The 27,676-nt window shown below is 54.0% G+C and overlaps 5 protein-coding genes across 7 annotated transcripts; 4 read left to right on the top strand and 1 right to left on the bottom strand.

Annotated features, from left to right (window-relative positions):
- The first annotated feature begins 847 nt into the window (after positions 1–847).
- On the top strand, positions 848–1,665 carry LOC309398443 (hemoglobin subunit alpha-D). Its single transcript, XM_081965339.1, has 3 exons — positions 848–1,007; positions 1,127–1,331; positions 1,431–1,665. The coding sequence occupies exons 1-3, from the start codon at positions 913–915 to the stop codon at positions 1,557–1,559; spliced, it is 429 nt and encodes a 142-aa protein (XP_081821465.1). The 5' UTR covers positions 848–912; the 3' UTR covers positions 1,560–1,665.
- Positions 1,666–3,323: 1,658 nt separating this feature from the next.
- LOC309398517 (myoglobin-like) lies at positions 3,324–7,368 on the bottom strand (the record flags this gene model as incomplete). The annotated part of the gene is made up of 4 exons (XM_081965483.1): positions 3,324–3,596; positions 3,904–4,126; positions 4,849–4,965; positions 7,031–7,368. Coding segments are annotated over 4 exons (822 nt in total), but the record flags the coding sequence as incomplete, so codon positions are not given.
- On the top strand, positions 7,244–14,033 carry PGAP6 (post-GPI attachment to proteins 6). Of its 3 annotated transcripts, XM_081965970.1 has the most exons (13): positions 7,244–7,586; positions 8,648–8,825; positions 8,935–9,142; positions 9,313–9,449; positions 9,556–9,818; positions 10,067–10,389; positions 10,483–10,576; positions 10,843–10,966; positions 11,157–11,293; positions 11,668–11,846; positions 12,106–12,252; positions 12,523–12,639; positions 12,905–14,033. In XM_081965970.1, the coding sequence occupies exons 1-13, from the start codon at positions 7,484–7,486 to the stop codon at positions 13,199–13,201; spliced, it is 2,307 nt and encodes a 768-aa protein (XP_081822096.1). In that variant the 5' UTR covers positions 7,244–7,483; the 3' UTR covers positions 13,202–14,033. The 3 variants fall into 3 exon arrangements, with proteins under 3 accessions (XP_081822096.1, XP_081822097.1, XP_081822095.1); XM_081965969.1 differs by having other exon boundaries at positions 7,451–8,825; XM_081965971.1 differs by lacking the exons at positions 12,106–12,252; positions 12,523–12,639 and having other exon boundaries at positions 7,450–8,825.
- Positions 14,034–14,234: 201 nt separating this feature from the next.
- MRPL28 (mitochondrial ribosomal protein L28) lies at positions 14,235–16,134 on the top strand. The gene is made up of 5 exons (XM_081965972.1): positions 14,235–14,582; positions 14,676–14,828; positions 15,000–15,134; positions 15,454–15,540; positions 15,823–16,134. The coding sequence occupies exons 1-5, from the start codon at positions 14,289–14,291 to the stop codon at positions 15,892–15,894; spliced, it is 741 nt and encodes a 246-aa protein (XP_081822098.1). The 5' UTR covers positions 14,235–14,288; the 3' UTR covers positions 15,895–16,134.
- Positions 16,135–17,414: 1,280 nt separating this feature from the next.
- On the top strand, positions 17,415–27,347 carry AXIN1 (axin 1). Its single transcript, XM_081965852.1, has 9 exons — positions 17,415–18,466; positions 19,458–19,598; positions 19,987–20,083; positions 20,881–21,018; positions 21,329–21,849; positions 22,631–22,807; positions 23,475–23,714; positions 25,284–25,451; positions 26,242–27,347. The coding sequence occupies exons 1-9, from the start codon at positions 17,571–17,573 to the stop codon at positions 26,366–26,368; spliced, it is 2,505 nt and encodes an 834-aa protein (XP_081821978.1). The 5' UTR covers positions 17,415–17,570; the 3' UTR covers positions 26,369–27,347.
- The last annotated feature ends 329 nt before the right edge of the window (positions 27,348–27,676 follow it).

Genomic DNA, 27,676 nt, shown 5'->3' with positions numbered 1-27,676 from the left:
AAAAAAACTTCCTTTCACGCACATAGGAAGCTTGGACTCAGCCAAACTATGTTATTTAGCATCTTGGGGGGTGGGGGTTGTAAACTCAGCCAGCTGTGGTTAAGTAATGGCTGTTAAAAAGCCAAGACTTAGCATACTGACTTTTATTTATTTACTTATTTATTTACTTCCTTGGGGGATTAGTAGATCAGTACAGTACTGAGCTGTAAAGCAGGAGCACTTTGGGCAATCATAATATTGGTTGGGAAAGGAAAACAATATTCTGCATGCATATATTCTGCTTATCTTATTTCACTGATCTTTTTTATTTTCTAAAGTGCCCAGTCAGGTGAAGTCACCGATTCTTTAAATGTTTAGGGCCTCTGAGGGGAGCCCAGTGTGACGGGCGGGCAGGGGCTTTTCTTCCAAACACAACTGTGTCAGGATAGAGACCCAACTCCTGGGCTTCCCTCCCGGTCAGGAGAGCTTTTCCTTCCCATCCTAACCGCCCTCGTGTCTTCAGACTCCAGCGACACATACACACGGCCACCTTTAGTCGTCCCACAAACCCGTCTCGGAATTCCAGGATCGGGCGCTCTCCGCAGGTCGGGCATTTTTCCTGTGAATTGACCGAGACGCTCGGCGGAAAGGTCGAGGAGACCCTCTGGGCGCGGGAATTCTCCAGTGGAGACCCCCCCTTCTGCCTTCCACCAATTCCCTCGAGCGCGGCTCAGGGCTGGGCTGGGAAGCCGCAGCGAAGCGAGTCCCGCCCCGCAGCAGCGCTCCTGACTGCCACCGCGACGGCGATAAGATAAGAGGGGCGGACCGAGGAGAGGGCAGCTATATAAGCGACGGTGGCGTCCCGGCTCCCAGTCTGCTTCTGCCTAACGAACCACCGGCCCTCCCTCGATCTCCTCCTGCTCTGCCACAACCATGGTGCTGACCGCCGAGGACCGCAGGCTGCTTCAAGCCTCCGTTGGCAAACTGGGGTGTCGCCTCGAGGACGTTGGCGCCGATGCGCTGAACAGGTAGGCAGGTGGGCGGGCGGGCGCAGCCTTCCTTTCCTGCAATGGCCTCCCGCTGCCTCCCATTTCCCTGCCACCAGGGCCCCCTGACGGACCCCTTCTCTTCCTTTTCCCTATCGCAGGTTATTCATGGTCTACCCGCAGAGCAAGACCTACTTCTCCCACTTTAACTTGAGTCCCGGCTCGAAGGACATCGTCCACCAGGGAGAGAAAGTGGGCAAGGCGCTGGACAGCGCCCTGAAGCACCTGGACGACATCCGCGGCACCCTCTCCCAGCTTAGCGACCTGCATGCCTACAACCTCCGCGTGGACCCTGTCAACTTCGGGGCAAGTCTGGGTAAAGCGACTTCAGGGTGGGAAGAGTGGTGCCCATCCCACACGCCCGGCTAACTCTTGCCTTCCTCTTCCTCCTCCTCCTTCCTGCAGCTGCTGTCCAAATGCTTCCATGTATCTCTGGCCACTCATCTGCGCAACGAGTACACTGCCTCCACCTGCCTGGCCTGGGACAAGTTCCTCGAACAGGTGGCTGACACCCTGTGTGAAAAATACAGATGAGCTCGACAGGCCACAACCAGGCACCCTTCTTTGCCTTCTTCTGAGCTGCCTGCCTTCAGGGTGCCTCACCTGGGCCACTGAGCAATAAAGGTGTTTTTGAATCGCTGCTTGCCTGCTGCATTAGCTTTTTGGGCTGAAGGAAAGAGCAGGACCCTATGGCCATTGGGAAAGGACTCTGAGTGTGTGTCTGCCTTTGAGTTGGTGTTGATCCCTGATGGCGGCCTAGGACAGTCCTTGCAGGGAAGTGGTTGGCTCTGCCTCCTTCTTCAGATGGCTGAGCAGAGTGACTGTCCAAGGTTATCCATACCTGTAGACTTCATTATCTCCTGCTTTCTAGCCTGGTGCCGTAACATTATACCAAACTGGCGCTCTGCTTGCATATAGTAAAAGAAAAGGGCACCCTCACCTATAATGTAGAACCCTGCCATTATAGTTAAGAACAAGCAAGGAACCAAACATATTTGTTTGCCTCTGGGTGGAATCAGGCTTGTCTCCCCTCCCCAAAATCCTATCCCAGAGCAGCTAAGGAGTAAGGAAACCAGGGTGTCCACTGTGGCAGTAAGACCAGGCATGCAGAAGAGCTAGAAGCAGAGTTGGCAAACATACTTTGCTTTTTGGGCTAGATCACACAATAATCCCCCCCCCCATTTCAGCAGCACACCTTTGGGCACTTGGGAAACAAGAGATTGGGAGCAGGGAGAGCAAGTGGCCATTTCCAGAAATACTTTCAGAGTAAACATTCTTTTCCCAACACCTCCCAATCCTGGGGTCCCTTCCACAGCCACAGCAAAAGTGGAGCTCTCTCCTCCACACTGCTGTTTCTGCCAGCAAAAGGCAAGTGAGATGCACACTGTTAGACAGGAAGACTTGTTGTCCAGCTCAGGGCCCTCAGCCACAGATGAGCTAAGCTCAGCCCTTGGCTGAAGGAGGGACAGTGGGCGTGGCAGAGCTGAGTAACAGGGAAGGCTGGGCCACCAGTTGCAAGTGCTGCACCAGGGTCACTATGAACCAATGGCCAGCATTTCCTTCTGGGGAGGTTGACCTGGAGGGAAAGGTGGTTATCCCTCATTTCATTAAAAGGGCTATTTAGGATCCAATACAGCGACTAATGGTTGCCACTGTGCATCTGGTCCAAAATCAACCACCAGGAAGACAGTGACCAGACCTGTGCAGATAATTTCCCTCACTTGTGTAACTTTACCCTGAATCCTGGACACCTGACCAGTTAGACCCACAAGCCACTTTGGCCTTGGTCTCATCTTAGCAGAGACCAAGTCACATGGTGAATAGGGGGCTGGGGTGCTTTGAGCACCTGTGGCAGCACCCTGCCTGGGCTCAGCACCTCCAAGATGCCCAGGGATTGCCCAGAGTCCTCTGGGGCTGCAGAGGTTTAAAGCTGCGATAATAAACAACTTTCTGTTGAACTTGACCAAGGGGCCTCCCCCGCCTATCACTGCCAGTCATGGGAACACAGCCCCCCCCCCCTCCCCCAGCCTGCAGAGTCACCACTTCACATGCCCTAAGTTGGCCTTCTTCTTTTGTCATCCAATCTTCATGGAACTACTCCAGAGCTGGCTCTTCTTGCCTGGCAACTCTCTTGGGGCTGTGGAGGGAGGGGGAGCTCCTTGTCTCAGTGGGAAGGCAAGGAGACTAGTCCCACCCCTGTGCATGTACACAAACAATACCTGTATATCTTTTCATGGGTTGAGGTGTCCTGGAGAATTCGGAAGAAAGGAGCACAACACAGAGGAGAAATAACCAGCACTTTATTCAAGGACTCATTTCATTTCATTCTATTTATATTTGATTTCATTTATTTTGTATTTCCTCCAATATGAGCACAATGAGATGGGGGGGCCACTCCCCGATTACTTAATATCAGTCAGGGCTTGTTCAAGGCTTCTCTTCTTGTGCATAAGCAGCTTCAATTTCTTCTTGAAGAATTAGGAAAAACTTCTCCCAGGCTAACTGGGCATCATCAGTAAACTCTTCTTTGAGGAGATCTTGGAAGACAGAGAGAATGGCCTGAAATAGGAACTAGGTAAAGGCAGAGCTATGAGAGGACCATCTGAGACAAGCGCTAGAGGACTCCCACCCACGTCCAAGATCACCTACCTTGGGAGCCTCTGAAAGGGAGATACCATGCCAACAAGGGGACTCCCAGCAGATGCTCTATCTTTCTGCAGAAGCTCTTGTGGCCCACTGGGGTCAGGTCATGGATACTGCAGGCAGGCAGGTAGGCAACTATGTGCCAAAAATCTCCCCTCTGGGGAAGGGATGGCCACCATGCAGTTACCTCAGCTGCCCCATGGCAGATCATGGGTCTGCTTCCCTTCTTAGGTACCTGGAACATGCCTAATGGGACCTTGTGTATGTTCTTGTGGCTTCCCACCAGCCGCTTGATGAGTTTGCAGGCTTGCTTCCAGTGACCCATGCTTTCAATCAGCTGGTTCAGGGTCACCATGATCCTACGGCCATGGAAGCCCACCTCCGGGATCATCATCAGGTCCCCTTCAGCTGGAATGTTCTTGAAATACTGCTTACTCTCTGGGTACTCTGTGAAGAACCTGAGCAGAAGGAAAAGAGGCAGGCAAATTTTGCTCAGCTGCTTTCTCTCCCTATGCTGAGTTGGACTGAGCAGTTCTACATTATATAGTAATAGCGCTTACACTTATATACCATTTCACAGGGCTTTGGAGTCCTCTCTAAGTGGTTTACAGAGTCAGCATATTGCCCCCAAAAATCTGGGTCTGCATTTCACCAATCTCAGAAGGATGGAAAGCTGAGTCAACCTTGAGCAGATGAGAATCTATGCTCTTCATTTCCCTGGTGTGGCTAGATACCTCATCAAACAAGATTTCTCATTCGTCAACCAAAGGAATCCAGACACTGGCATCTGAAAGAATGGAAGCCATGGCTCATTGGCCTAATGCAGGTTTTGGTCAGGGCTGGACATAAAAGGGTATCCCCAGCTATCTTTTTCGTAGCAGGAGAAACCGTGTCACTTCTTCACCAGCAGTTGGATGGTTGTCATTTATAGTCTCTGTGATGTAACGTTTTTGTTTTTTAGCAAAGTGTTTTAATTCTTGTATTTATTAATCATCTTCCGGGGGAGTATAGCAAGGAATCTACTTTCCCGTCCCATACAAAATTAGGACAATGCCATGTATCTGGGAAGAAGCCCAGTCCCACTATTGGGCTGCCAAGAAGACTGGGTCTCGTGGTAGACTTTCTCCGAGCACCAAACAAAACTTCCACAAAAGGGGACTCAGTTTTCTACCGCCAGTACCTGATGATAACAATTCTGCCATTTTCTTCAGCATTGTCAAACACCTTTCCCCAAATACCTCGGATCAGTTGCTGGTCCACTTCTGTCAGATCCTTCAATGGATCTGAAGCGGGTGGTCTGGAAGGAAAAGAAGATAACATTGCCTGCCAGGCTTTGGAACAAGATGAGCTGTGTTCCCACAGCAGGCTGAACCAGGCCAGATACCTAACAGAAAGAAGAATTGTGTTTGGCAGCTTTAGCTTTGCTTTGTTACCTAGGACCTACCCTGGGTATTCTGCAAACTCAACAAAGTAAAATAAAAATGGGTGTATTTGGTAACCAGCTAAATGTATTGTATGAATGTGTGAAAAAAGTGTAGTTTACTCCTAATCACCATGGTGCCAAATGATAAAGGCATGATAGTGCACCAAGCTCTGTCCTTGTGTATTTGCAATGTGGCAACTCCCCTCTCCCCCCGTCCCACCTGCAACTTCTATGAGGGATAGAGTCTGAAAGAGCAGCGCTGAAAAGAACAGCATAAAACTACCCCTTGCTAGTACTGGAAGCTGGCTAACAGCTGTAGGGTTTGCCCATTTTGCCTATAAAGCTGTGAGGTAGTGAAATAGTTTGCCTGCTGAAGATGTGTGCGCTCCATCACCGAGGTGTTCAAGAAACAATGGGACAGTTTTCCCGGGATGGTCTGAGGATTCTCAACCTGAACAGAGGATTGGACTAGAACAGCACCACCAATGTTTTTGGCACCAGGGACCGGTTCCAGGGAGAAAGGTTTTTCCGTAGACCAGAGGGGGCGTGGTTTTGTGTGCTGCCTGCACCCACGGATGGGGCTTTGCTTGTTTGCGCTGCCCAGTTGCTGCCATACCACAGACTGGTGCCAATCCATGGACCGGGGATTGGGGACACCCGGACTAAAAGACTTCTGACTATGATTAACGCCTCTGATTGCCTTAACCGTGACTTATATACATAATGCAATTAGCTAGCTTCCATACTGTAGAGACATAAATGAAGTAACCACATTACCCATTAGAAGAGCTCTGTACCACTTAATTTTTTTAATGGGGCTGATTTCTGCTTTGCCTCTCTGTTTCTATGCTCAGCAACAACTGCTCTGAAAATGGTGACTGCACTGCCTACCCCCCTTCATTCTTGACCTGAAAAAAACCTAGACCTGCCCTTGGTGCTCCTGGCCTGAGCAAGAAATGTTGAAGGTATGTGCTGTGGGGAAGGGGGCTTTTGGGGTCTGCCCTGCCCCCATCCCAGGGACTCCCCCCTGCCAAAGCAGCCCTCGCACACAGCCTCCAAGGGGCTCTTCTCAGTAGTGAAGAATATGGGAGGCGTGAGGATGTGGGGGAGTTTCGAAGAATTCCAAAATTCCTCTCATGGAATATTGTGAAGAGGCAAGCCTTTTTCTTGAGATAAAATGTGGTGAACTTGAGCTTGAACACTTAAGCTGCTTTGGGGAGCACAGAAAAGAAAGAAGCTGAAGAACTTGGCTGAGAAGTGAAAAGCCTTGAAAGAAAAAACAGAAAGTCCAGTTGCCTCTTGAAAAAGCACCTTTGGGACAACCATGACCTGGAGGACTGGGAATCTCCAGAGACACGAAAAATAAAGTTCCCAACATTGTAGCTCCCTTGTTCATTTTTAGAACACAATTGTATTTGATATCACTAGGTTCCTAGATGATCACATCTCAAATCAGCATTTTGTTTTAATTGGATCAAAAGATTCACATGACAAGTCAAGTGGGGCAGAGCAAACAGGACAGGCTAGGTTGTGCCTTTTAGAATGCCTAGAATTTAGCAACTGGTCATTATGAACCCTTTCTTTTACACAGGGCATACTCCCTATTCTGCCCTTATTATTTTTACAAAGAATTCAAGGCAGTGAACATATCCAGGACACTTTCCTCCTATTTTCCCCATAACAACCCTGTGAGGTGGGTTTGGCCGAGAGACAATGACTGGCCCACATTACCCAGCTGGCTTTTATGGCTAAGCCCGGACTTAAACTCACGGTTCTCTTAGTCTAGGATGCCCCAAAACCAGAGGGACCTTGAGGGCACCTTCCCCAAATAACATTCCCGGCCCTGGGTCATTTCGAGGATGCCCCGGCAGCCGCCCCTTCGCCCGCCAGGCAGTTGGCCGAAGCGCCGCGGACCAGTTTGGGGCAGCGGGCGACTCACCCCACCTTCAGCTTCCCGCTGGGACCCCCAAAGACGGCCATGTCTGGCACAAGGGACCGCCCGTTAGAATGAGGCGGGGGGAGGGGGGCAAGTTCGCGGGATCTTCCGGCGGCCGCATTCTGGGACAGTTCGGGGGGAGGGGGCGCTGGCCCGGAGATACGGCCCTTCCCTCTCCCGCTCCAGCGTCGCCCGGAATCACGCGGGTCTGCGAGCCAGGCGAGCCCGAAGGCAAAGGCTGGCAATGAATTTGCTCCGCAGGGAGGCGGCCTCTCACCCCGCCAGCCCCGAGTGCCGGCCCCCGCTCTTCCCGGCGGCCTGAGGGTGGAGCCCGTCTGCCTCCTTCCCGGTCAAGCGCCGCCCGCAGCGCGTGCCCAACCGCCTCCCCTCCTGCCCCGCCGGTTCCCCCTGGCGGCCCCGCTGGCCGGCCAGTCCGGGTGCGGAGCCCTAGCGGAGATGGCTGGCGCTTCGCTCCCCCGCTGCCCTCTGTTCCTCCTGCTCCTCGCCGCCGCCGCCCCCTCGGAGAAGAAGGAGGCTGAGCTGGCCGAAGGCGCCGAGGGTGAGCCGCGCATCCCCCGCTGCTCCTCTGGCCGGTGCCGGGCGGATCGGGGAAGCCGCGCCCGCTACCTTGCCTCGACCGGGCGCGGCCCTCCGTCCGCTCTCCGAGGCGCGCTTCCCTGAGTCGCCTCTAGCGCCTCTCCTCTGGCAAGCTGGCTGAGGGCGGCGGCCCAGCGCCGGCTCTTCTGTTGCTGGGAGGGCTGCCTATTCGAAGGAGCCCGGGCTGCTTTCCTGGCAGGAAGCCCGGCAGCCCCCGTGGAGACGGGCCGGCGAGCAGTGGCTCCACAGGGTCTCCTGGTGGCAGGGCTTTGTGGCATCTGGTCAGGGGCTTCTTCCTGGGCATCTGTGCCTGGGAATGGTGGGCCGGTGCCCAGACACTGGGCTGGGGGGGCAGGGTTTGATCTCCCTGGCTTCCTTTCCTGGGTCAAGGCTGCCGGGCTTCAGGGTAGGCGGCAGGCAGGCACATTGTCTTGGGGCGCTCGCTTCCTCCCTTCCCCCCTTCTTTCCTGATACCCACGTCTAGATTTCCTTGCCTGGCACAACTGTTCCTGGTGACATGCAGGGCATCAGGGCAGCAGGGGCAGTATTGTGCCTTTATCCAGTGGCTGGTCGTGCCCAGTCCTCACCGTGCCCAGCCCTCAGGCAGTGGGAGGGAAGACTGAGTCCTCTTTTCCGGAAATGGGTTTGTGGTGCAAAATCCAGAGCAGTGATGCCTGCAGGCCTGGGTGTGCCTGCCTACGTGCCTGCCCTGGATCGCTGTGCTCTGTGACTTCCTCCCAGGACTCTCGGAGGTCTCAGAACGGACATGTAGACCCTTCCTGCTCAGAGGCTGCCTGTGTGGGTGATGGTCACTTCAAGGTCATTCCTGGGCTGGCCAGCCAGTTTCACTGCCCCAGAGCAGCCACTGATAACCCGCTGAGACCTGCAATGGAGACAATGGCACTTGTGGCCAGTCCATGATGTGCTTGACCAGTAGCCCAGCCCCTCCCCACCAGGACCTGCCTGCAGCTATGGCTAGGCACCTGAGGGCTCTCTATGTGGTGGTTCTTCTTTTCTTCTCAGATCCGGCATTTCTTTCTGAGTATTTTTCCCAGAGCTCACAGACACTGTCCTTCTACAGTTGGTATGGAAGTGCCAAAATTTTCCGTTTCCGTGTCCCAGAGGACACAGTGCTGTTGCGATGGCTTCTGCAGGCTTCCAGAGACAAAGGCCCTGGGTGTGGCAAGACTCAGGTCACCTTGTGAGTCTCCCCTGCTGCTGCTGTGGCAGGGAGTACCAGAGGGCTCAGGGTCTCCATCTCAAGGGACAGAGAGAGTGATTGATCCCTTCTCTTGACCTGTGTCCTCCAGCCACATCCGCTATGGTGCCCCTCCTGTCATCAACCCTTTGGGCACAGAGTTTCCCCTGAACACAAGCGTCCCTCCTTCCTTCAGCCAGACTCTGACCTTGGATGCTGCCCTGCAGAATAGCACTTTTGTTAACCTCACTAACCCGGCTGCTGGGGACTGGTTTCTCGCTGCCCACCTGCCTGCAGCATCAAGCAAGATTGAGGTGAAGGTGAGAACTGGGCTGGCAGGAGTGGGGGAAACAGCCTGCAGGAGATGTGGAAGTCCTGAGCCCAAATCTGTGGCATGCCATGATCCAAGATGTGTCCACCATGCTAGACAAGAACTGGTGGAGCTGGAATTGAGCAGGGCAGTTTCCCTGACTGGCCTTTCTGCCTGCAGGAATTCTCTAGATCTTGCAGCTACACCTTCCAGCCTGACGTGTTTGTGCTGCGCCAGGTGGACGTTGTAATCCTTCAGCCTGATGTGTCTGTGCAACGGGTTCTGTCCAAGGGGGCTAGTAGGCCACTTCATGCCAAGTGAGTAGCATGGGATGGGGGGTGAGGCGCATCGGCTGGCCCCTTTAAGCCCAAGAAGCATCTGCTGACTTCCTGGGCCTCTGTCTGCATCGGAAATGTATTGCAGGATCTTTGTCCCCGAGTACACTGCTGGGATGCGCTTTGAGCTGGAGAAATGCATGGAGAATGGCTCTGCTGCGGCTTGTGCCCTCTGGGTCACCTTGGGTTCGGCTGTGCTCTCTTGGTCTTCCCAGAAGATGCTTCACTGCCTGGAGGCCTGCAGCATCTTCTTGCCTTCCCCACCATGGGGAAGGTGGCTTTGGATCACAGTGGAGAGCCTTGGTGGTGCCAGCGCCAGTGTGTCCTTTCAGATGGTGGTGTTCTTCATAGGTGTGTGTCCCTGATCAGAATGCTTGGAATCGGGAACAAGTTCCGGCAACTATGGGGATCTGAGCAAAGGCTCTCTCCATTCCTGTTCAGATCCCTGCTGCTCCTTTCTTTTCTCATCTGATCAAGAGAATAGTGGCCCCTGCTTTGAGGAAGGGGAGGTCTTGTTTCCATCCAGAAGGGTGTCTTGCCTTCCCCTTTTCTCCTGCCCATTTGTGTGGTGGAGCATATGCTGGCTTCTCTCCTTGCAGCATGCAAGCCAGGAGATGTGGCCTCCTTCCTTGGCTTCTACCAGAGGTTGAAGCAGAACCAGGGGATGCCGATGCCAGGAGGCTACCTAAACAGCACACTGCTTGCCATGGGCGGCAGCCACAATGCCTCTGGCCCAGGAAATGCCTGCCTGCATGGCCAGCCAGTTGTCCGTGAGGACCTGGACGTTGTTTCTGTGCGTTTCCGCATTCTTGGAGATTCCATTGTGCCCGTTCAGAGCGATATTCCCACTCTGCTGCTCCTTAACCTAAACTCCGGCATGGACAGTGGAGGGAACCTGGTGCTGAACCTGGTGCTGAACCAGGTGAGAATGAACCCCTGCTGCATGGAGGGCCAAGGGTTGACAGATTTTGCTTCCTGCCAGAATTCAGAACTGGGACCAATTTTGTCATTGCAGACTTCCGTGGGCTTTGGAAATGCCACTGTGTTGGCCTGCTTGAGCCCCACATCTCCTGCACTTTTCCTGAATGGCTCCTGGGACTGCTGGACAGGTACGTGGCCAGAAGAGCTGCTTGACAACAGTCCAGAGGTGGGTTTCTGTCGGTTTGCCCCGGATCAGGCAAACAGGTAGTGGCAGCGGCAGGAGGCACATGCACAAGTGAACCCGTAGTAAAATAAATTGAAATGCACCACTGGTCCAGACAACTGTATTTCCCCTTTCCTGGAGCACCTGTGCATTTACTCCAGAAAAGCTGATGGTTTTTAAAGGATATGGACCAACAGCAGTTGCTTTGCTTGCTTCTTCCCTCCCACCCAGCCTTCTCTCAGGGCTACCTCTTGAACATGAGCATGTCCTCCAGGGAAGCTGCAGTCATTGTCCCTTACCCACAGTCTGACAGCTGGTATCTGTCCCTGAAGCTGCTTTGCCCAAAGGAATCAGAGTGAGTACTGGATCTCCCAGATGGGCCTGGCTCTCTGCAGCACAGGGAGAAAACTGCTGCTGGAGTGGCTTTGTGCTTACCCCCTCCCCCCGTTTGCCCTTTGTGGAGCTGGCCATTCCCAATAGGACTGAATCTGCTGCATCGTGGAATCTCCCTGGGCCCATCTTCTTTCTCTCCACCTCTTGTGCAGAGACTGTGATCTGGCTCAAGGCCAGGTAGCCATGTTTGCCTACCTCACCCCCTGCTTTGATGATTGTGGGACCTACGGACAGTGCAGCCTAATGAGACACCATGGTTACCTCTACACAGGGTGCATCTGCAAGGCTGGTAAGAGATCCTAGCCAGCATTCACTTGCTCCTATCCCCCAGGCTGTTCTTAGTGGATTTAGCTCCCAGGCCTCCCAGCCAGGGCAGCTCTGCCTCAAGTCCCCTCCTCCAAGAAAGGAGAGCTAGCCCCACCAGGACCCAACTTCTGCATGGAGCTGCCTACTTGCTTGAATGCCTCTGGGAGTGGCTGTACTTTGCAAAAGCACTTTGTAAGTGAAACCAAGTGTATTGGGAGGCCAATGGCTGCACCACTTTAGAAGCACACACATGGAGTCAAGGAAAGAAGGACAAAGATATAGTTTAGTTGAAGAACAAGCCTTTGGCAGTGCATTGCTTTTTGTAGCTAATGTGTTCCCTGCCTTTTCCTCTTGCAGGTTGGGCTGGCTGGAGCTGCACAGATAGAACCAAGGCCCAGTCTGTAGGCACCCAGATCTTGGCCACCCTCTTGCTCACCCTCAGCAACCTGTTCTTCCTGCCTGCAATCACTGTGGCCCTTTACCACTATCACCTAGTTGAGGCCTCCGTTTATACCTTCACCATGTTCTTTTCCACAGTAAGTTTTTTTTGTTTTTCTTTAGTCCAATGCATGCTGTGGAGCACTTCAGTTCTTTGCAATGGAAAGTGAGCAAGTTGGCTTCCATTTCTTTGGCCTGCCTGGGTGAATGAGGGTTTCTGGAGTTTTCTTAGCCCCACTGGACTTCCGAGCAAGGAAGGATTGGCCCAAAAGCTGGGCCAAGCTTGTGAAGATGCAGACCTGCTGCAACAGCCCCCTTTCTGCCACTACTTCCTTTTCTTCCTTACTGTGGTTACAGTTCTACCACGCCTGTGACCAGCCTGGCATTGCTGTAATGTGCATTATGGATTACGACACGTTGCAGTTCTGTGACTTTCTGGGCTCTGTTGTCTCCATCTGGGTGACCATTCTGTGCATGGCACAGGTCGAGAAGATCCTGAAATATGTATGTATGGGGAGACATAGGCAATCCCTAATTAAAACTAGTGAAGAATTGGGGGAGGAAACCAGATTATGGGATGGAAGAGGTGAACTTTTCCCCTTGAGCTATTCTTGCCTGGTGCTTCTTGGCTGCAGTGTAAGTGACCAGCACAAGTGGTAGTGGTGAGTGTTTGCTAGGAAGCTGGACGTGCTGGTGGGCATATCCCTCGTTGCCATCAGCAGCTTCCAAAGCTGTCCTGGATCTTCTTGTTTGGCCTTTTCTCCTTTGCTCTAGGTCCTCTGTGTGCTGGGGACTCTGGTCATTGCAATGTCACTACAGCTGGACCGCAGGGGTGTGTGGAATATGATGGGCCCCTGTGTCTTTGCCCTCACCATCATGGCAAGCATTTGGGTATGACACTGCTGCCTTCTGGGCCTCCTTCCTGAAGCTCCTTATGATCAGCAAACCTCTGAGCTGGGTGGCAGGAAGCCCGCTGCCATTTGCTCTTCAGGCATTTGACTGCAACCAATTGGGCCTGAGGGTGCTTTGCTCTTGCAAGGAATGCAAGACATGTTAAGAGCAGGTTCTGCAACAGGCTATCTGAATTCTCTCCTTGGAGCAGGCTGGCAAGTCCCTTGGCTGTGCTGCTCCCAGTAAGCCGTCTTTCCTCCCATAGGTCTATCGTGGAATCTCCCGGCGCCGCTGCTACCCTCCCTCTTGGAAGCGCTGGATCTTTTTCCTCTTCCCCGGGACCAGCTTGGCCCTCGTGGCCATAGCAGTATACACCTTCATGGAAACTACTGAAAATTACTATTACACCCACAGCATCTGGCACATCCTGGTGGCGAGCAGCGTGGCCTTCCTCCTTCTTCCTGGAGATAAGCAGAAAGACCCATGGGCCTGGTCCCGTAAACTGTTGTGCCATTACCAAATCTGCAGGAATGACCGGGAGGAACTCTACACAGTGAGGTGACTGGAAAAGGAGGAGCTGATGCAGCCAGACTTCCTCCCAATGGAATCACTTAATTTGGCAGGAGAAATGTGAACCCTCCCCCATTCCTCCTGCTGTGCTGGACAAAAATGAGCCTGGGCCTTTCTGAATCTTGTGGCATCCTTGGGAATAATGAGCAGCAAGGAAATGCTTCTGCAGCCGAGAAAATGGCTGGGGACTCAGGCAATTCAGCAGGACTGAAGGCAGGAACCTCCAAGCCCCACTGCTCCTGCCCTGCATCCACCACCTTGCCTCCAAAGGCAGGACCATTGGCCCATGAAAACAGCCAGGAGGGGGCTTTCTGCTCAGAAGAGTGTCACACATTCCGGATTGGCTTGTTCGAACTCGGGTATGAATAGCACTTTATTGGTACACGAAGACTCCTAGTATGTTCTTTTTCCAAATACAAATTCACTTCCTGGGCAGGGGCAGGGCAGCAAATGTAGGAATCCTTGGCCAAGGATGGTCCAGGGCCAGGTCACATTTTCTCTGTGCAGCAGCAGAGCCCATTGTATGTGTTTGTGTGTGTCATTTGCCTGTCCTTGCATTAACCTGCACTAAAAAGAGTCTTGATTCAGGGTTGATGTGCAATCACTGCAGTGGATAAAGAAAGCTCAACTTAATTTTAAATTAAAAATGCAAACACGGATATAGCATTGTCTCAGGAAAAGCTTTAGCAACTGCAGTTCACAATATCCTATTATTCATATTCCATCGAGCCATCTGTGGCATTTCAAAGCTTTTTAAAAACGAAACAGCTTCCTTTAACTTTCACATCTTTAATTAAAATATCTTCAATGCCATTAAAAGTAAAGCTTCCATTGGTTAAAAGGGGGGAAAGGGCTTCTCCCCCAGAGCGGCTCATCTGAGCAAGCGAGGCGGGGGATGCGTGGGTGTAACAGCTGCCCTGCTTGAACGGCCAGCGGAAGGCGACACGGGCGAGGTCCAGGGAAGCTGCGGCCCAGCGCCCCTCCCCCGGCTGTCCCCTTCCGGTTCGGCTGGGCCAACGAGACGCAGGCGGAAGCGGTGAGCGGCCGAGGCAGCGGCTTCCGGCGAGGCCCCGTGGGCGATGCCGCTGCACAAGGTTCCCCCGCGGCTGTGGGACTCGCTGCGCCTGCAGCGCGGCATCCTCGCTCGGCTGCCGCCCCACTACCTGCGGGCCTTGCGCGAGGACGCCGCCGCGCCGCCCCCCGCCGTCCACTGGAGGCCGCCCGCCGGCGAGTACGCGCGCGCCCCGGGACCTCTGGAGGGCGTGCGGCAGCAGGTGGTGCCGGTGCCCGTCTATTTCCCTCCCGAGAGCCAGGAGGGGCTGTGGGGCGGCGAGGGCTGCGTGGCGGGCTACCGCTACGCCCACGATGACAAGGTGGGTCCGCGGCCCTGCGCTGGGAGCAGGCTGGGGGGGAGGGTGTCCTGCGCGTCACTCCCCTGGCTCCATCTCTTCCCTTGGTGCCTTCAGCTCTCGAGGCGGTTGAAGAAGATGTGGAAGCCGCAGGTTTTCAATCGCGACTTCTACAGCGAGATCCTAGACAAGAGTTTGAGAATTGCCGTCACCATGAGGACGCTGGAGCAGATGGACAAAGCCTTCGGCTTTGACTTCTACATCTTAAAGGTTTGCAGCTGGTTTTTGAACCGAGACTTTCCCTCCCAGCTCTGATCTGGGCATGATGACAGTGACCTGAAACTGTGCAGGGTTAGGGTTAGGGTTGACTGAGGCGGTTGCTTGCAGGGCCACCTGCAACTCCTAAGGTAAACAGTGGCATTTCATCCCTTCCATTTACAGACCCCAAAGTCTGAGTTGTGTTCCAAATTGGGCATGGACCTGAAGCGCACGTTGCTTTTGAGACTGGCACGCAAAGACCCTTCTCTCCACCCAGATGATCCAGCCAAGAGGGAGGCTGTTTATAACAAATACAAGGTGATTCTCCTTTGCAGGAGTGTCTGGGAAGACCTACAGGTAGTTTATGGCTGCAGGAAGAAACCAGGTTTCTTGGGAACAGGTATAGTGCAAGAGAATAGCGGAGAGGGAAGTGCAATCTTTGTAACTTTTGGCTACAGCCACATCTCTCTTGGAAAAGAACTTCTGTTCCAATAGTTCATTGTGTTGTCATGTCGATTTCCCTGCTAAGAGATTTTCCTCCTGTTTACCTATATCTACACTTTTTCCATAATCATAGCTATCTGGCTTCTCAATAAGTTTCTGTGCTGCAGTTTAGCAAATTGAACTTTGCCTGCAGGAGTTTGTCATTCCAGAAGAGGAGGCCGAATGGATTGGACTGAGTTTAGAGGAAGCTGTGGAGAAGCAGAGAGTCCTGGAGAAGAAGGTATGTGGCATAGGGACGTCATGGACGGATTCTGCCAGTGAGGTTGGTGGGCCAGTTCTTGCAGTTCCTTGGTTGTTCAACATCTGCCTAGATTAGAATATTTACCTACCCATAACCAATAGCCAATTGCATTCTTGATTGCCTTTCCATTGATTCAGCATATCTTTTGGAACCTTGCTTTCAGGAGCCCCTCAGTCAGGCTGAGACCATTCCTCATGAGACGCTATTAGTTGAAACCAAGGGCAATTGTAAGACTGACCCTCTGTATCTGTATTTTCTTAGGACCCTGTTCCCCTGTTCAGAGTTTATGCAGAAGAACTGATCCTACACCTCCAAAAACAGCAGACCTTTTAACAAGAAAAATTTAACTTGGGCTTTGAGAATTTTATGCTCCTTTTGGTTTCTCTCATGCATGTCAAATAAAGCAGGACTGAATACCAAGAAACTTTCTAACGCCTAATTGGTGATTCAGAGTATGGATTGTCTTGTTATTTGGCATTTGGGAGAGCCAACCCTCCTGAATGGCATGATCCCCTTTGTTCAGTATGCTTATTACTCAGCACCAATAAAGAAGACGGTTTCATCTGCTCCCAAGATTGTGTTCTTGTCTTCATCTGCTGAGACTTTGTACCTACAACTTGCTTTGGCATCTTAGATTTTAGCTTGGGACACTGAGTCAAGTGTGTAATTGACACAATGCTCCCTCAGTAGCCATCTTTGTAAAAAGACGGAGGATGGGACCAGTGGCTCCCTTGGATGTGTCATTTTCCTGCTTTTCGGCCAGAGAAGCAAATATTTGCATTGTAGAACAAAATGAGCAAAGTCGTTGCCCCTGAGGGTTAACTAATCACCTCTTTTTTGAGTAGTTTCTGTCTGTGCAGGAGACTTAAAGCAAGGCAGCAAAAGGAAAAGAATATGAGTTTCTATTAATGAAAGGGCACAGTTACACATTTATTAATGTAGCCACTAATCTACCAATGAAACAAAGGAATAATACAGGAATATGTAATATAGCTGCCAAGCAGAGGTAAGCAAGCGGAAGGAAATGGACCTCTCCCCTGGGCCCCACTGGCCTGCCTTCTGAGGGCACAGCTTGCCAGGGAAGGGAATCAGCCCAGGCCCACTTCAGTACCGGAACATGAGGAGCGCCTCCTGCTGCTGTTGCTGCTCCAACTGTGCATGTCTCGGGCCTTCTCTGTGCTGCCTCCTGGCCCAGGGATCTCCCCTCTGGGTTTGGAAGGCCAGGAAGCCATTAGAGGAAGATGGGATGCAAAGACACATCCTTTCCATTCTATGCACTTGAATTGGAAACCCCGTATGGCATTTTGGAGGCAAAGCCACTGATTCAGGGTTCTCGCTGTCAGAAATCGCCCCCTGAGTCCTAAGCAGGCTCTCCCTCCATGGGATCCGCTACCCATGCCTCCTCCTGCCTCGGGGGCTTTGGGGGACGGTCGGACAGGCCCTTCCCAAGGCGGCGGCTTTCCCTTTCTTTGCGGCCGGCCGGCCACAGCGGGATCCTCCGGGCCGGAGGGGGCGCTGCCGGGGAGCTGTTCGCCGCGGAAGGGCGGACGCTAGGGCGAGGCGCTGCCGAGCGTCGGCCGAAGTGCGCTGGGCCGGGCCGGGCAGGCAGCGCTCCGGGGGCCATGGGGGGCCGGCGCCCCGCGCCTTCACGCGCCGCTCCTGTCTCAGCCTCGCCTAGACCGCGGCGCCCTCCCGCCTCTCCGCGGTGAGCGTCCCGCCTCCCGTCCCGCCCGCGGGGGATCCGGGCGCGACCCCACGTGCGCGGCCTGGCCGCCGCCGCTCCCGCCGGCCGGGCGGACAAAGGGGGCGGCCGGCGGCTGCGGCCTCGGTCTGGCGCGAGCTGCGGGTCCGTCCTGGGGAGGCGGGGAGCGGCTCGGCCGGGCGGCTTCTGCGACGGCCGCGGGAGGAGCGCCCCATTTCGCCTCCGACGGGGCTTGCCCGCGCTTGCAGCCGGAGTCCCCCGCTCCTGCTGGCGCGCTGAGCCGGGCCGCCCGGCTCCCGTCCGCGAGATGAGCGCGCCGGAGAAAGGCTTCTCGCTGGACCTCGGGGGCGGCTTCACCGAGGACGCGCCCAGGCCCCCGGTCCCCGGGGAAGAAGGCGACCTCATTTCCGCGGACTCGCGGCCCCCCGGCCACGGCTTTTCGGCCGGGAAGGGCGACGGAGGGAAAGGCGAGACGACCACCGCCACCCCGCGGCGTCCGGACCTGGATCTGGGCTACGAGCCGGAGGGCAGCGCTTCCCCGACGCCGCCTTACCTGCGATGGGCGGAGTCCTTGCACTCCTTGCTGGACGACCAGGACGGTATTCACCTTTTCCGGACCTTCCTGAAGCACGAGAGCTGCGCGGATTTGCTGGACTTCTGGTTCGCCTGCAGCGGCTTCAGAAAGCTGGCGCCCTGCGACTCCAAGGAGGAGAAAAGGCTGAAGCTGGCCAAAGCCATTTACAAGAAATACATTCTTGACAATAACGGGATCGTGTCCCAGCAGGTGAAATCGGCCACTAAAAGCTTCATCAAAGACTCTGTTCTGAAGCAACTTATTGACCCGGCCATGTTTGACCAGGCTCAGATGGAAATCCAGTCCATGATTGAGGAGAATACCTACCCCTTGTTCCTGAAGTCGGATATTTATTTGGAGTACACGAGGACAGGTGGGGAGAGCCCAAAAGTACACAGTGATCAGAGTTCAGGGTCCGGAACGGGAAAAGGCCTGCCTGGGTACCTGCCCACCTTGAATGAGGATGAGGAGTGGAAGTGTGACCAAGACATCCTGGAAGGAGAGGAGGGGCAGGTGGCAGTCGATCCAGAGTCTGCCTCCTCTAGCAGATTCACCCAGAAGCTCCTTCTGGAGACAACCAGCCAGCCAGCCCCCAGGACCAGGCATTACAGTGAGGGGAGGGAGTTCAGGTGAGAGCCACAGTCCGAAGGATGCTTTTGTTTACAGCTTGCTCTTGTCCACCTGGCCACAGGAGAGGAGGTGAAGATGCTGGGAGGTGGGGAGAATAGGTGACCATCTGTCAGATCATCTGTTGGTCTCCTCAGTCCAGCCTGAACTTTCTGCCTGTCAGAAAGCAGTTCATGTCCTGCTGAGGAAAGCCATTCTCCTCATTCATAGACCCCCATTGGGGATCCAGGCCTCTTGCCTCACCAGCAAAGGACTGGGGAGTACATAGGCCTTTTTTTGCCAAAGGTTACATGAAGCTCTCTGGCCTTGGAGAGGTAGAGACACGGGCAGTGACGTATGCTCACCACAAAGCTCACCACAAAGGCTGCTGAATGAAGAATCAGAACTTGGCTTCAGTTGGTCTCGGTTTGCAAAAAACTAGACTTGTTTGGCTCTGTCAATTTTGTAAAACTGTCAGTAACTCTTTTTTTACTTTTGCATATTACCTAAGAAACTCAATAGATAAAAGCAATTACAAAATTTTGTTAACATTACTACACCTTTTACAATAATTTTTGGTTTTTTCTGATTGTTTGCAGATGTTTCATTACCCAACTAGGCAACATCAGTTGAGTAGGTGGAGGCAAGCCAGTAAGCCCCACACGTACTTGCACTGATGGGGTTACCTGGTTAGATATTGAAGCATCTGCAGATAAACGAGCAAGGTTAGAAAATACCAAGGACTCCATAAAAGTCTTAACATTTCAGCAGTTCTTTGAAGAAGAATGAGAGGGAACATCGTAATGTTTGGAATAATATGGTTTATAATATGGACGCTTGCCCTTCCTTCCATCTATCCAACCGCCACCCCTCTTGTGGTCCAGAGTGACTCTGTTCTGTCCTCCCCTGACATACTGGTGGCCATGAATGGATTTTGTTGGGGACAATCCCGCCCCCCCAGCATGGATGTAAGCGCTGTGGGGTTCTGAGCATTGCCTGGTCTTCTCTTGGTAGGACTGGGCCTTGGAGGGAGACAGGGCATCCGTATTATGTCAACACCGGCTATGCCCTGGCACCAGCCACCAGCGCCAATGACAGTGAGCAGCACAGCATGTCCAGTGATGCTGACACCATGTCACTGACTGATAGCAGCCTGTGAGTATTTTGAAAGGGTGGGGTGGAACCAAGGGGAGGGGTTGTCTCAGTCTTTCCAGCAGCTCTTCTAACCATGGGCCCATGCCCACAGCAGCCATCTTTAGAAAGGCAGCTGTGTTGCTTATTAAAAGGTCCCCTGGCTCCTTTCAGGTCTGGAAACAGAGGGTTACTGGAGCTTGTACCATAACGGAGGGAGGACCTTTGCAATGGGAGGGGGCAGGCTCCTCGTGAGACTTCCTGCCCTGCACCAGTGAGAGGAAGGTCCTGCTCGGGCAGAAGGGTTCAAGGTCTGCTGGATGGGGGTTCGGGCTTTGCGCACGTGCATTGGCCAGGGTGGCTCTCCCCTGAGCAGCCTTTTAGGTTATGCGTTGTGGCTTCCTCACGGCAGAGACGGGGTTCCCCCTTACCGGCTGCGGAAGCAGCATCGTAGAGAGATGCAAGAAAGCGCCAAAGCAAATGGACGTGTGCCACTACCTCACATTCCGGTAAGAGGGTGAGAGCACTTTGGGGGTGCGGCCCTGTTTCCAAGGGTCTTCCTTTCCCGGCAGTGTCCAGCAGTGGCTGCGCAGGTGGATTATGGCCTGAGGCCCAGCACCAGACTGAGTCCAGCCCACCTACAAAGTAGCTTTCCACCTTGGAGCCCCTTTTTCTCCCCCACAGGCCCTTCCCAGCTGGTGCCATTAGCCCCCTCTTAGTGAGTGCCTCTCCCTCCACAAAAACAAATTCTGTCTGGATTATTTATTTATTTTTGTGCCAGAGGAAGCTTAGGGGCTGCCTCGGTGGAGTCCGTGGGTCTGCCTGGAGCCTCGCGTGTCCACTAGGAGTGGGGAGGGAGTTCCGGCAATTATCTGGCCACTGAAAAGACAGAATCCTTCTGCTCTCTGTCCCTGGAAATTTCTGTGCCCAAGCAAGCCCTCACGGGCACTGCACAGGCCAGGTGATGCCACTCGCTTCAGCTCCTTTGTGGAAGCTTCCCAGAGTCTGCCGGAGTCCCTGCTGCTTGGGAGCAACTTCTGGGTGGCTGGTGGCTGGCAGGACCTCAGAAGCAGATGGGGGGGTGGGGGTGGGATGGTGAGCTGGCATGGCTGCTCTAAAGGGGCTGCCAAGCAGGGGAACTGATGTGTGTGTGGGTGGAATGACCCATAGGAGAAAGGGCATTTTTCTGCTTCGGCACAGAGATCCAGGAGAAATTCTCAAACTATCCCTGCTCCTCCCCAAAAAGGAAGAGCGGGGAGGACGCAGGGCCAGGTTGCTTTTTCACACGGGGGCTTCTTTCCCGCAGCGAACTTACCGAATGCCAAAGGACATCCACGTTGAACCCCAGAAATTTGCTGCCGAACTGATTAACCGCCTGAAGGAAGTGCTGAGGGACCGGGAAGCAGAAGCCAAGCTGGAGGAGCGCCTGAAACGTGTCCGAGCCGTGAGTGAGGTTGCTGCCTTTGTCAGGCTCCTGGTTCTTGGAGGAAGGGGGCAGCTGCCCAACTGGACCTGGGCACTCCAGAAAAGCCGGGGCTGGGGGAGGGAGTTGGGGCTGAAAATCCAGAGCTGTTGCCTGGGGGGGAAGGCTTCAGCTGGTTTTTGAGGCGACTGGATTGGTTGAGTTCCCTTGTTGCTGGGTGAGTGGAGCTGCTCCCAGCTGCCACCCTGTCCCTGGGCTTCAGGCCTTCACCACCTCCTCTGCCCGGCTGGCCTTTGGCCCTGCCCTGACCACTGTGTCTTTCTTCTGACAGGAGGAAGAAGGGGAAGACGCAGACCTCCCGCTGGGTCCTGCCCTTATGAGCCACAAGCTGGTCCCCACACAGCTCTTGCCCCACTTTGCCCCCCGCTATGCTGAGCTGCAGGTGCATGATGCTCACGAAGAGAACCCCGAGAGCATTCTGGATGAGCACGTCCAGCGGGTGATGAAAACCCCCGGCTGCCAATCCCCCAAACCCCGATCTCCAGACAGCGGGCTTGTTGGCAAGCTGCATAGCCTGGCGGGGTCTGTCCCGCTGGGTCACAGCAAGCATGCCAGCAAGTCCGGGCTGAAGCTGGAGGCCACCAACCTTTACCACCACAAGCATGTCTATCACCACATGGTCCATCACCATGCCGGACTGAAAGCCAAGGAGACAGCGGAGGAGGTGGCCAGCCAGCGCATGCAGGGCCCTTTCGCCTGGAGTGTCGACCCTCACAGCTGCACCGCCAAGTCACGGGCCTACGGGGAGAGCATGGGCCTGGCCACGGGCCCTCTGGATGCCATGGCCTACAGGTGAATTTGGCTGTTGTTGATTAGTCAGGTTTATATTTCGTCTTTCTCTAGGACCGTGATGGCGAACCTATGGCCCTTTTTGCAGGCACGGGAGCCCTTGCCCCAGCTCAGCTCCACCACGCATGCGTGCGCACCTCCCGCCAGCCAGCTGTGCATGTGCAGGGCACATGTGGGAGATATGGCTTGTTTTTGCTCCCAGGAGGCTGCAGGGAGGCCTGCTAGGCCCAAAACAGGGCACAGGGGAGCCATAGATGCATGTGCAGGGGGGGGCATGCATGGGAGGGGGCACGTGTGCATTGCACTATGGGTGCGTGTGCTGTTGGCACGTGACGACAAAAATCCATCACTGCTCTAGGAGTTTGAGGCAGCTTAGGTGGATATCTCCCTTCATTTTATCCCTCTAACAACAACCTTGTGAGGTAGGTGGGGCTGAGAGAACTTGCTAGTCCAAAGTGTCCCAGGGAGGCTGAGGGTGGGCATGAGCCCCTGAGTGCAGCAGCTGCAGAGTGGAAGAGGAAGGGACCCCGACAAGAGGTTCGAAGCCCCCTGCTCTTGTGCAGGGGGGGGGGGTCATGGTGGGAGGGAGGGAGGGAGGGGGCTGCAGATGTTGCCTCAGCTTCTCAGGGCGGAGTTGGTGTGCTATTGGGAGAAACAGGCTGGTTCATCAAGGCCATAAATCAAGGCCAAGCTGGCACCAGGAAGCGCTGTTTCTTCCCATGTTTTGGGAGAAGTGATGAGAAGAAGATCTCAGCTGCCGGTTTCTCCCTCCCCTTGTGGCTAGTGGGAAAGCTGGCTTGCTCGCCAAGCGAAGTGCCAAGAAGTCGGACCCTGGGAAAAATGAAAGCGGCAGCTACGATGTGCCTGGCTCTCCAGAAGACCTGGAAAGGAACCAGAAGATCATGCAGTGGATCATAGAAGGCGAAAAGGAGATCAGCAGGCACCGGAAGACGACCCACAGGTGAGTGGGGTCAGGAGGGAAAAGGCACGTTGGGATCCCAATGTTGGCAAATGGTAGAGGTGCCAAGGGTCCAAAGGGCTGCGAAGGCAGACCAAAGACGCTGCCTGGGGAAGAAGATGAAACGGGCACCTGGCGCCGGGTCTCACGTTGGCAGAGCTGCTGCTCTGGGCTGCCCTCCCTGCTTTTTGGTTTCTCCCTTCCCCCAATGGAGCAGCAAAGAACGTGCTGTGGCCCCCTTTTCTCAGGGGCTTCGCCTAAGAACAGACAGTGTTGCTTGATTTGGGGCCTTAGTTATTACTGGGCTCTGGAAGGATGGGCTTGCTCTGTGCTGCAGGAGGTGGAAGGGGGAGAACCAGCTCTCAGATTCATCCTCCTCTCCCCTTGGGGCCCTGAGGGACTCTTTCTCGAGTCCCGGAAGCCTTCAGTGCAGACCTTCTGCAGATCCTTCCCCCCCCCCCCGCCCCCAGCCTCCCATGCCAGAGTGGGGAGGGAGTCCTCTCCTCTTGTTGCTTGGGGGTGGGGTGGGCTTGTCTGCCGTCTGCTTCGGAGAGGCAGTTGGAGGCCGGCCTTTTTTATCCATCAGTTCTGCTTTACTTGCTGCTCTCATCTTGGGTTTGCTGCAGGAGTCTTGGGACACTCCGTCAATTTCTCTTTGTTTTCCTTGAAGCTCATCGGCTACAAAGAAGCAACTGGCCCACGAGCCACCCCGCCCGGTTCCCATCGATCGCCCTATGGCTGTGCACCCCTGGATCTCATTCCGGAATGTTGTGCAGCCATCCCACCCTTTCATCCAGGACCCAACCATGCCCCCCAACCCTGCTCCCAACCCTCTGACACAGCTGGAGGAAGCACGACGGCGATTGGAGGAGGAGGAGAAGAGAACTGGCAAGCCAGCTGCCAAGCAGAGGTAAGCAGGTGGAAGGAAAGGCACCTTCTGGTAGTGCTGGAGCTCTGGCTTGCCCCAGGAACCCCCCACTCTCCCCTGGGCCCCACCAGGCTGCCTTCTGAGGGCAGAACTTGCCAGGGAAGGGAACCAACCCATGCCCACTTCAGTGCCGGGAACATGAGGAGCGCCCCCTGCTGCTGCTGCGGCTGTGTGTGTCCCGGGCCTTCTCTGTGCTGCCTCCTGGCCCAGGGAGAGTTGGTACTCTCTGCGCCCTGGTGGAAAAGCCCCTCTTCTTGGCTGGCAGTGAAGCTTCTGATTTTCTTCTCTCCCCCAATCTCTCCCAAGCTTTTGAGGCTGGAAAGGCTTGGTTTGTGGCCCCGAGATGGATCCCTGATCAGAGGAAACAAGGGTAAAAACTAAGAGAATTGTCTAAGGTCCATGTTCTTCTTCCAAAATATTCATGTGGTTATCCAGGGTGGCCATTCATCTGTTAGGGCCGAATGTAGTCACTGTTTCCAACCTGGGTCTCTCCGACTCTGTTTTGCCATTCTTTGGTCCTTCTCCCTCCTCTCTGGAAGCCAGACTGGTGGTTGGAGACAACTGTTGGACCAAATTGTGTGTCATAGCCTCTTCCAGCCCTTCTGTGCCCAGCTGCCAGAGGGGTGTCCAGCCGGTTCTCACAGATGGGGCTCATAATGGCCCACGAAGGAGCCATTCTTATTTGGGCCGACTGAGCTCTCAGGTCTGTGACTCGCGTCAGGTTGAAAATTATTTTTGGGTTACCTGTGACGGTGATTTTTGTTTGTTGTTTTGCGTTGGGACTTGAGCAAGGTGTCTGCATGGTAGCCTTGTTGGGAGAGTTACTCGGCTACTGTGCCCAAGATGGCTCAGCCAGCGGAGAGGCTGCGGGGCTTGGGAATTCTTCTTTTCCCGCAGAGGCTGTGGAAGCTTGGGTCGCAAGCAGCTTTCAAATTGAGGCTGTTGCATGGAGTTGAGTCCCCGGAGAATTTCAGGATCAGCTATTCTTAGCTTGCCACACTTTTGAGGGCAGAATCGGCTGAGCCAGGAGAAGAGGAATTGGGCTGCCCCTGCTGCTGTTCTCGTTCTTTGGAAGGGGTTGCCGAGAGAGAGTAGGCTGGTGTTCTGGAACTGTTACCAGCACATCGGGCCTTTTGGAAAGCGGTGGCAGGAGGTCCTCCCCTCCTGGTTTTCTTCACAACTCCTGTGGTGAGGGGCTCTTAGCTGAGGGAAGTGGCAGCCACAAGCAATTCACCACTCCCGAGTTTCAGAAACGGTTTGCCCAGTCAAGGCTGGAGCAAGAGGGAGGAAGCAGGGTCTGCAAAAGGGGGCACCTCTACCTGCTGATGATCTTGCCAGGGATTGGTTTGGCTTCTCCCCAAGAAAGCTCTGCGCCTCCCCTTGCTCTCCCTAGTCCTGGGCCCCTTTTGATGCAGCAGTTCTCCCACCTGCCCTCATTGGTGGCTGGCTGCTCTTGCTCCCGGTCTCCTCCGAAGGCTGAGCCAGCCAGCCAGCCAGGTGTGCTGCAATATGCCTGCCAGCGAATGACCAGCTCTGTGTTTGGCTTCCTAGAATGAAGGCACCCAAGAGATTGGGCAGCGGTTTCTCCCAGCCCTGTGAGAATATTGTGGTGGCGTATTACTTCTGCGGAGAGCCGATCCCCTACCGCACCCTTGTCAAAGGCCGGGTGGTCACGCTGGGCCAATTCAAGGAACTGCTGACCAAGAAAGGGAATTACAGGTAAGAATGGGCAAGGAGCTGGCACTGGCATGGAAGGTCGGCATGCGCCCATTCCCCTGGGCTTCCCTTCAGTCTCCCTTCAACCCAGAGCAAAGCAACAGCTCTTGGGAGCTGGAGAATCATATTTGAAGAGCTGGCGATCCAGAGACAGAATAGCAATTAGCAGTAGCACTTGGACTTATATACTGCTTCACAGTGCTTTACAGCCCCCTCTAAGCGGTTTACAGACTCAGCATATTGCCCCAAATAATTTGGGTCCTCATTTTTACCCACCTCAGAAGGAGGGAAAGTTTAGTCAACCTTGAGCCTGGTGAGATTTGAACTGTCAAATTGCAACAGACAGCAGTCAGCAGAAGTAGCCTGCAGTACCACACTCTAACCATTGCGCCACCACCGCTCAGTGGTGGTACTCAGTGGTGATACTTGGAGAATGGCTCAGAAAACACTGCTTTCCTTCTCAAAAGACCAGGGTGAGAAATGAAGAAGTTAAAACACAAATTGCCTATGTAATCTACTTGGTTAGCAAACATGGAGGATCAGTTTTCTCAAACAAGTACAAAGACGAAAGGGAAAAATGGGGCTCTGATATTCAAGATATCTGAGCTGGGGTCATCATTGTAGCTTTGGTGCTTTTTAGATGGTCCTGGATGGGTTTGCAATAGCAAACCCCCTAGAAGCATCTCCCATCTGGCCGCCTTGTGGGGTGTCTGCAAAGCTGATGGCCCCTTTGGGGCAAAACCTTCTCTTGTCCGTCCGTCCGTCCCCCCCCCCCCCCATTCCTGTTTTAAAGGTATTACTTCAAGAAAGTCAGTGATGAGTTTGACTGTGGAGTTGTGTTTGAAGAAGTTCATGAGGAGGATGCGGTCCTGCCTATCTTTGAAGAGAAGATAATTGGAAAGGTAGAGAAGATTGACTAAGCAGGGTGAGCCAAAAGGTCTGGCAACCACAGCCCTCTCCCTTGCTGCTTGCCTTCTCTGAGGAAACCACAACCTTCTCCACAGTGTACAGGATCTTCAGCTTGCTGCGTTAGAACATTACACAGCTATTGACAAAAGCTGCACCAAAGGCTGTCTTTGAGATGATCCCGGGTTTGCAATATTACGGCCATGCCACCTCCACCATGGGACGGTGGGCCAAGCCAGAAGCTGGAGACCCTTGTGGGAGGCAGACTGAACAAGGTGTTGGTTTGCATTTTGAATAGCCTTGGAATGAGGGCTACTTGATAAGAGTTGCACCTTGTCCCAAGTGTTCCCCCGATAGGTCTTCCTATTCAGATGCTGCCCTCCGAGGGGCAGAGGAAGACTCCAAGATGCTTAGAACCACCCCACCCATACCTTGCTACCTCTCTCATTTTCTTGCCATTCAACAGCTGGAGGGGGAGGGGGGCTTAGGGCAGAAGTGGACACCTCTTCTGCTTGCTGAACTGCGTACTTCTTCTGCCTGTCAGTCTTCCTGTTTTGCTGACCTCCCCCAGGCTACACACACACACACACAAACACACACACACACACAATCTGGGCTCCACATATCCATGGCAGAGGAGGTGGAACAGCCCTCCACTGCCCCCACCAGCACCCACCCCTTGCGAACGTCACCGAGTGCCTTCCAACCTCATGCTTGCTTGCTCCCCTCCCTGGTTTGCGTTCTGGCCTTCCTGGGATTGTGTTCCACGTCGGATGGACATTTTCCATGTGCAGTGGCCGGCTGGGGCCGGATCTTTGTTTCCCCTTTTTCTGAAGGGTTCAGTTGTACATATGTACATTTTCTAAACCAGGCTCAGGCCGCAGTGGCTGAGCGAACGGCTGGCAATTCTGGAACATTTTTTTTCACATGTTGACTTGTACAATTAATATTTTTACAGGTACAACAGCGGAATAAAGGCCCACGTTCCAATGGTTTCTGGGTATATGTGTGTGCAGGGCTTGCTCCACAGATTCTGCAAAAGCTGAAAATGTGGTTCTCAAGGGGAGGAGAGGATTGGCTAGTTGCCAAGCGAGGGTTGACTTCTCAGAGTTTGGAGCGATTTGGTCTTCCTAGTGGGTGCAGACCAGGAGATCTCTGAGCCTGTGACTTGACTTTGCTTTGGTGTCCAGAGTACCAGAAAGGCTGAAGTGGTGCTGATTTTGGAGAGTTGTGCCAGCCATGTTTGTGGCTCGTTAGATACTGATGCATCTGCTGGCAATAAGTGGCACCAACCAGCTGCCTTTCCTTCTGCTCAGCAGGCT

This window comes from Natrix helvetica, assembly GCF_964273705.1.
Source record: "Natrix helvetica genome assembly, chromosome: 13".
Classification (NCBI taxonomy): Eukaryota; Metazoa; Chordata; class Lepidosauria; order Squamata; family Natricidae; genus Natrix; species Natrix helvetica.
The sequence above is the reverse complement of the archived record's forward strand: the minus strand, read 5'-3'. Positions and strand labels throughout refer to the sequence as shown.

Excerpts from the sequence above, each read along its gene's own strand:
- LOC309398443 (XM_081965339.1), top strand. The coding sequence starts at position 913 with ATGGTGCTGACCGCCGAGGACCGCAGGCTGCTTCAAGCCTCCGTTGGC. Across the intron at positions 1,008-1,126 it reads GGCGCCGATGCGCTGAACAG|GTTATTCATGGTCTACCCGC; the intron begins GTAGGCAGGTGG and ends TCCCTATCGCAG. Across the intron at positions 1,332-1,430 it reads TGGACCCTGTCAACTTCGGG|CTGCTGTCCAAATGCTTCCA; the intron begins GCAAGTCTGGGT and ends TCCTTCCTGCAG.
- PGAP6 (XM_081965969.1), top strand. The coding sequence starts at position 8,542 with ATGATGTGCTTGACCAGTAGCCCAGCCCCTCCCCACCAGGACCTGCCT. Across the intron at positions 10,390-10,482 it reads TGAACCTGGTGCTGAACCAG|ACTTCCGTGGGCTTTGGAAA; the intron begins GTGAGAATGAAC and ends TTGTCATTGCAG. Across the intron at positions 10,967-11,156 it reads CTTTGCCCAAAGGAATCAGA|AGACTGTGATCTGGCTCAAG; the intron begins GTGAGTACTGGA and ends CCTCTTGTGCAG.
- MRPL28 (XM_081965972.1), top strand. The coding sequence starts at position 14,289 with ATGCCGCTGCACAAGGTTCCCCCGCGGCTGTGGGACTCGCTGCGCCTG. Across the intron at positions 14,583-14,675 it reads GCTACGCCCACGATGACAAG|CTCTCGAGGCGGTTGAAGAA; the intron begins GTGGGTCCGCGG and ends TGGTGCCTTCAG. Across the intron at positions 15,541-15,822 it reads AGAGAGTCCTGGAGAAGAAG|GACCCTGTTCCCCTGTTCAG; the intron begins GTATGTGGCATA and ends GTATTTTCTTAG.
- AXIN1 (XM_081965852.1), top strand. The coding sequence starts at position 17,571 with ATGAGCGCGCCGGAGAAAGGCTTCTCGCTGGACCTCGGGGGCGGCTTC. Across the intron at positions 20,084-20,880 it reads TGCCACTACCTCACATTCCG|CGAACTTACCGAATGCCAAA; the intron begins GTAAGAGGGTGA and ends TCTTTCCCGCAG. Across the intron at positions 21,019-21,328 it reads GCCTGAAACGTGTCCGAGCC|GAGGAAGAAGGGGAAGACGC; the intron begins GTGAGTGAGGTT and ends TTCTTCTGACAG.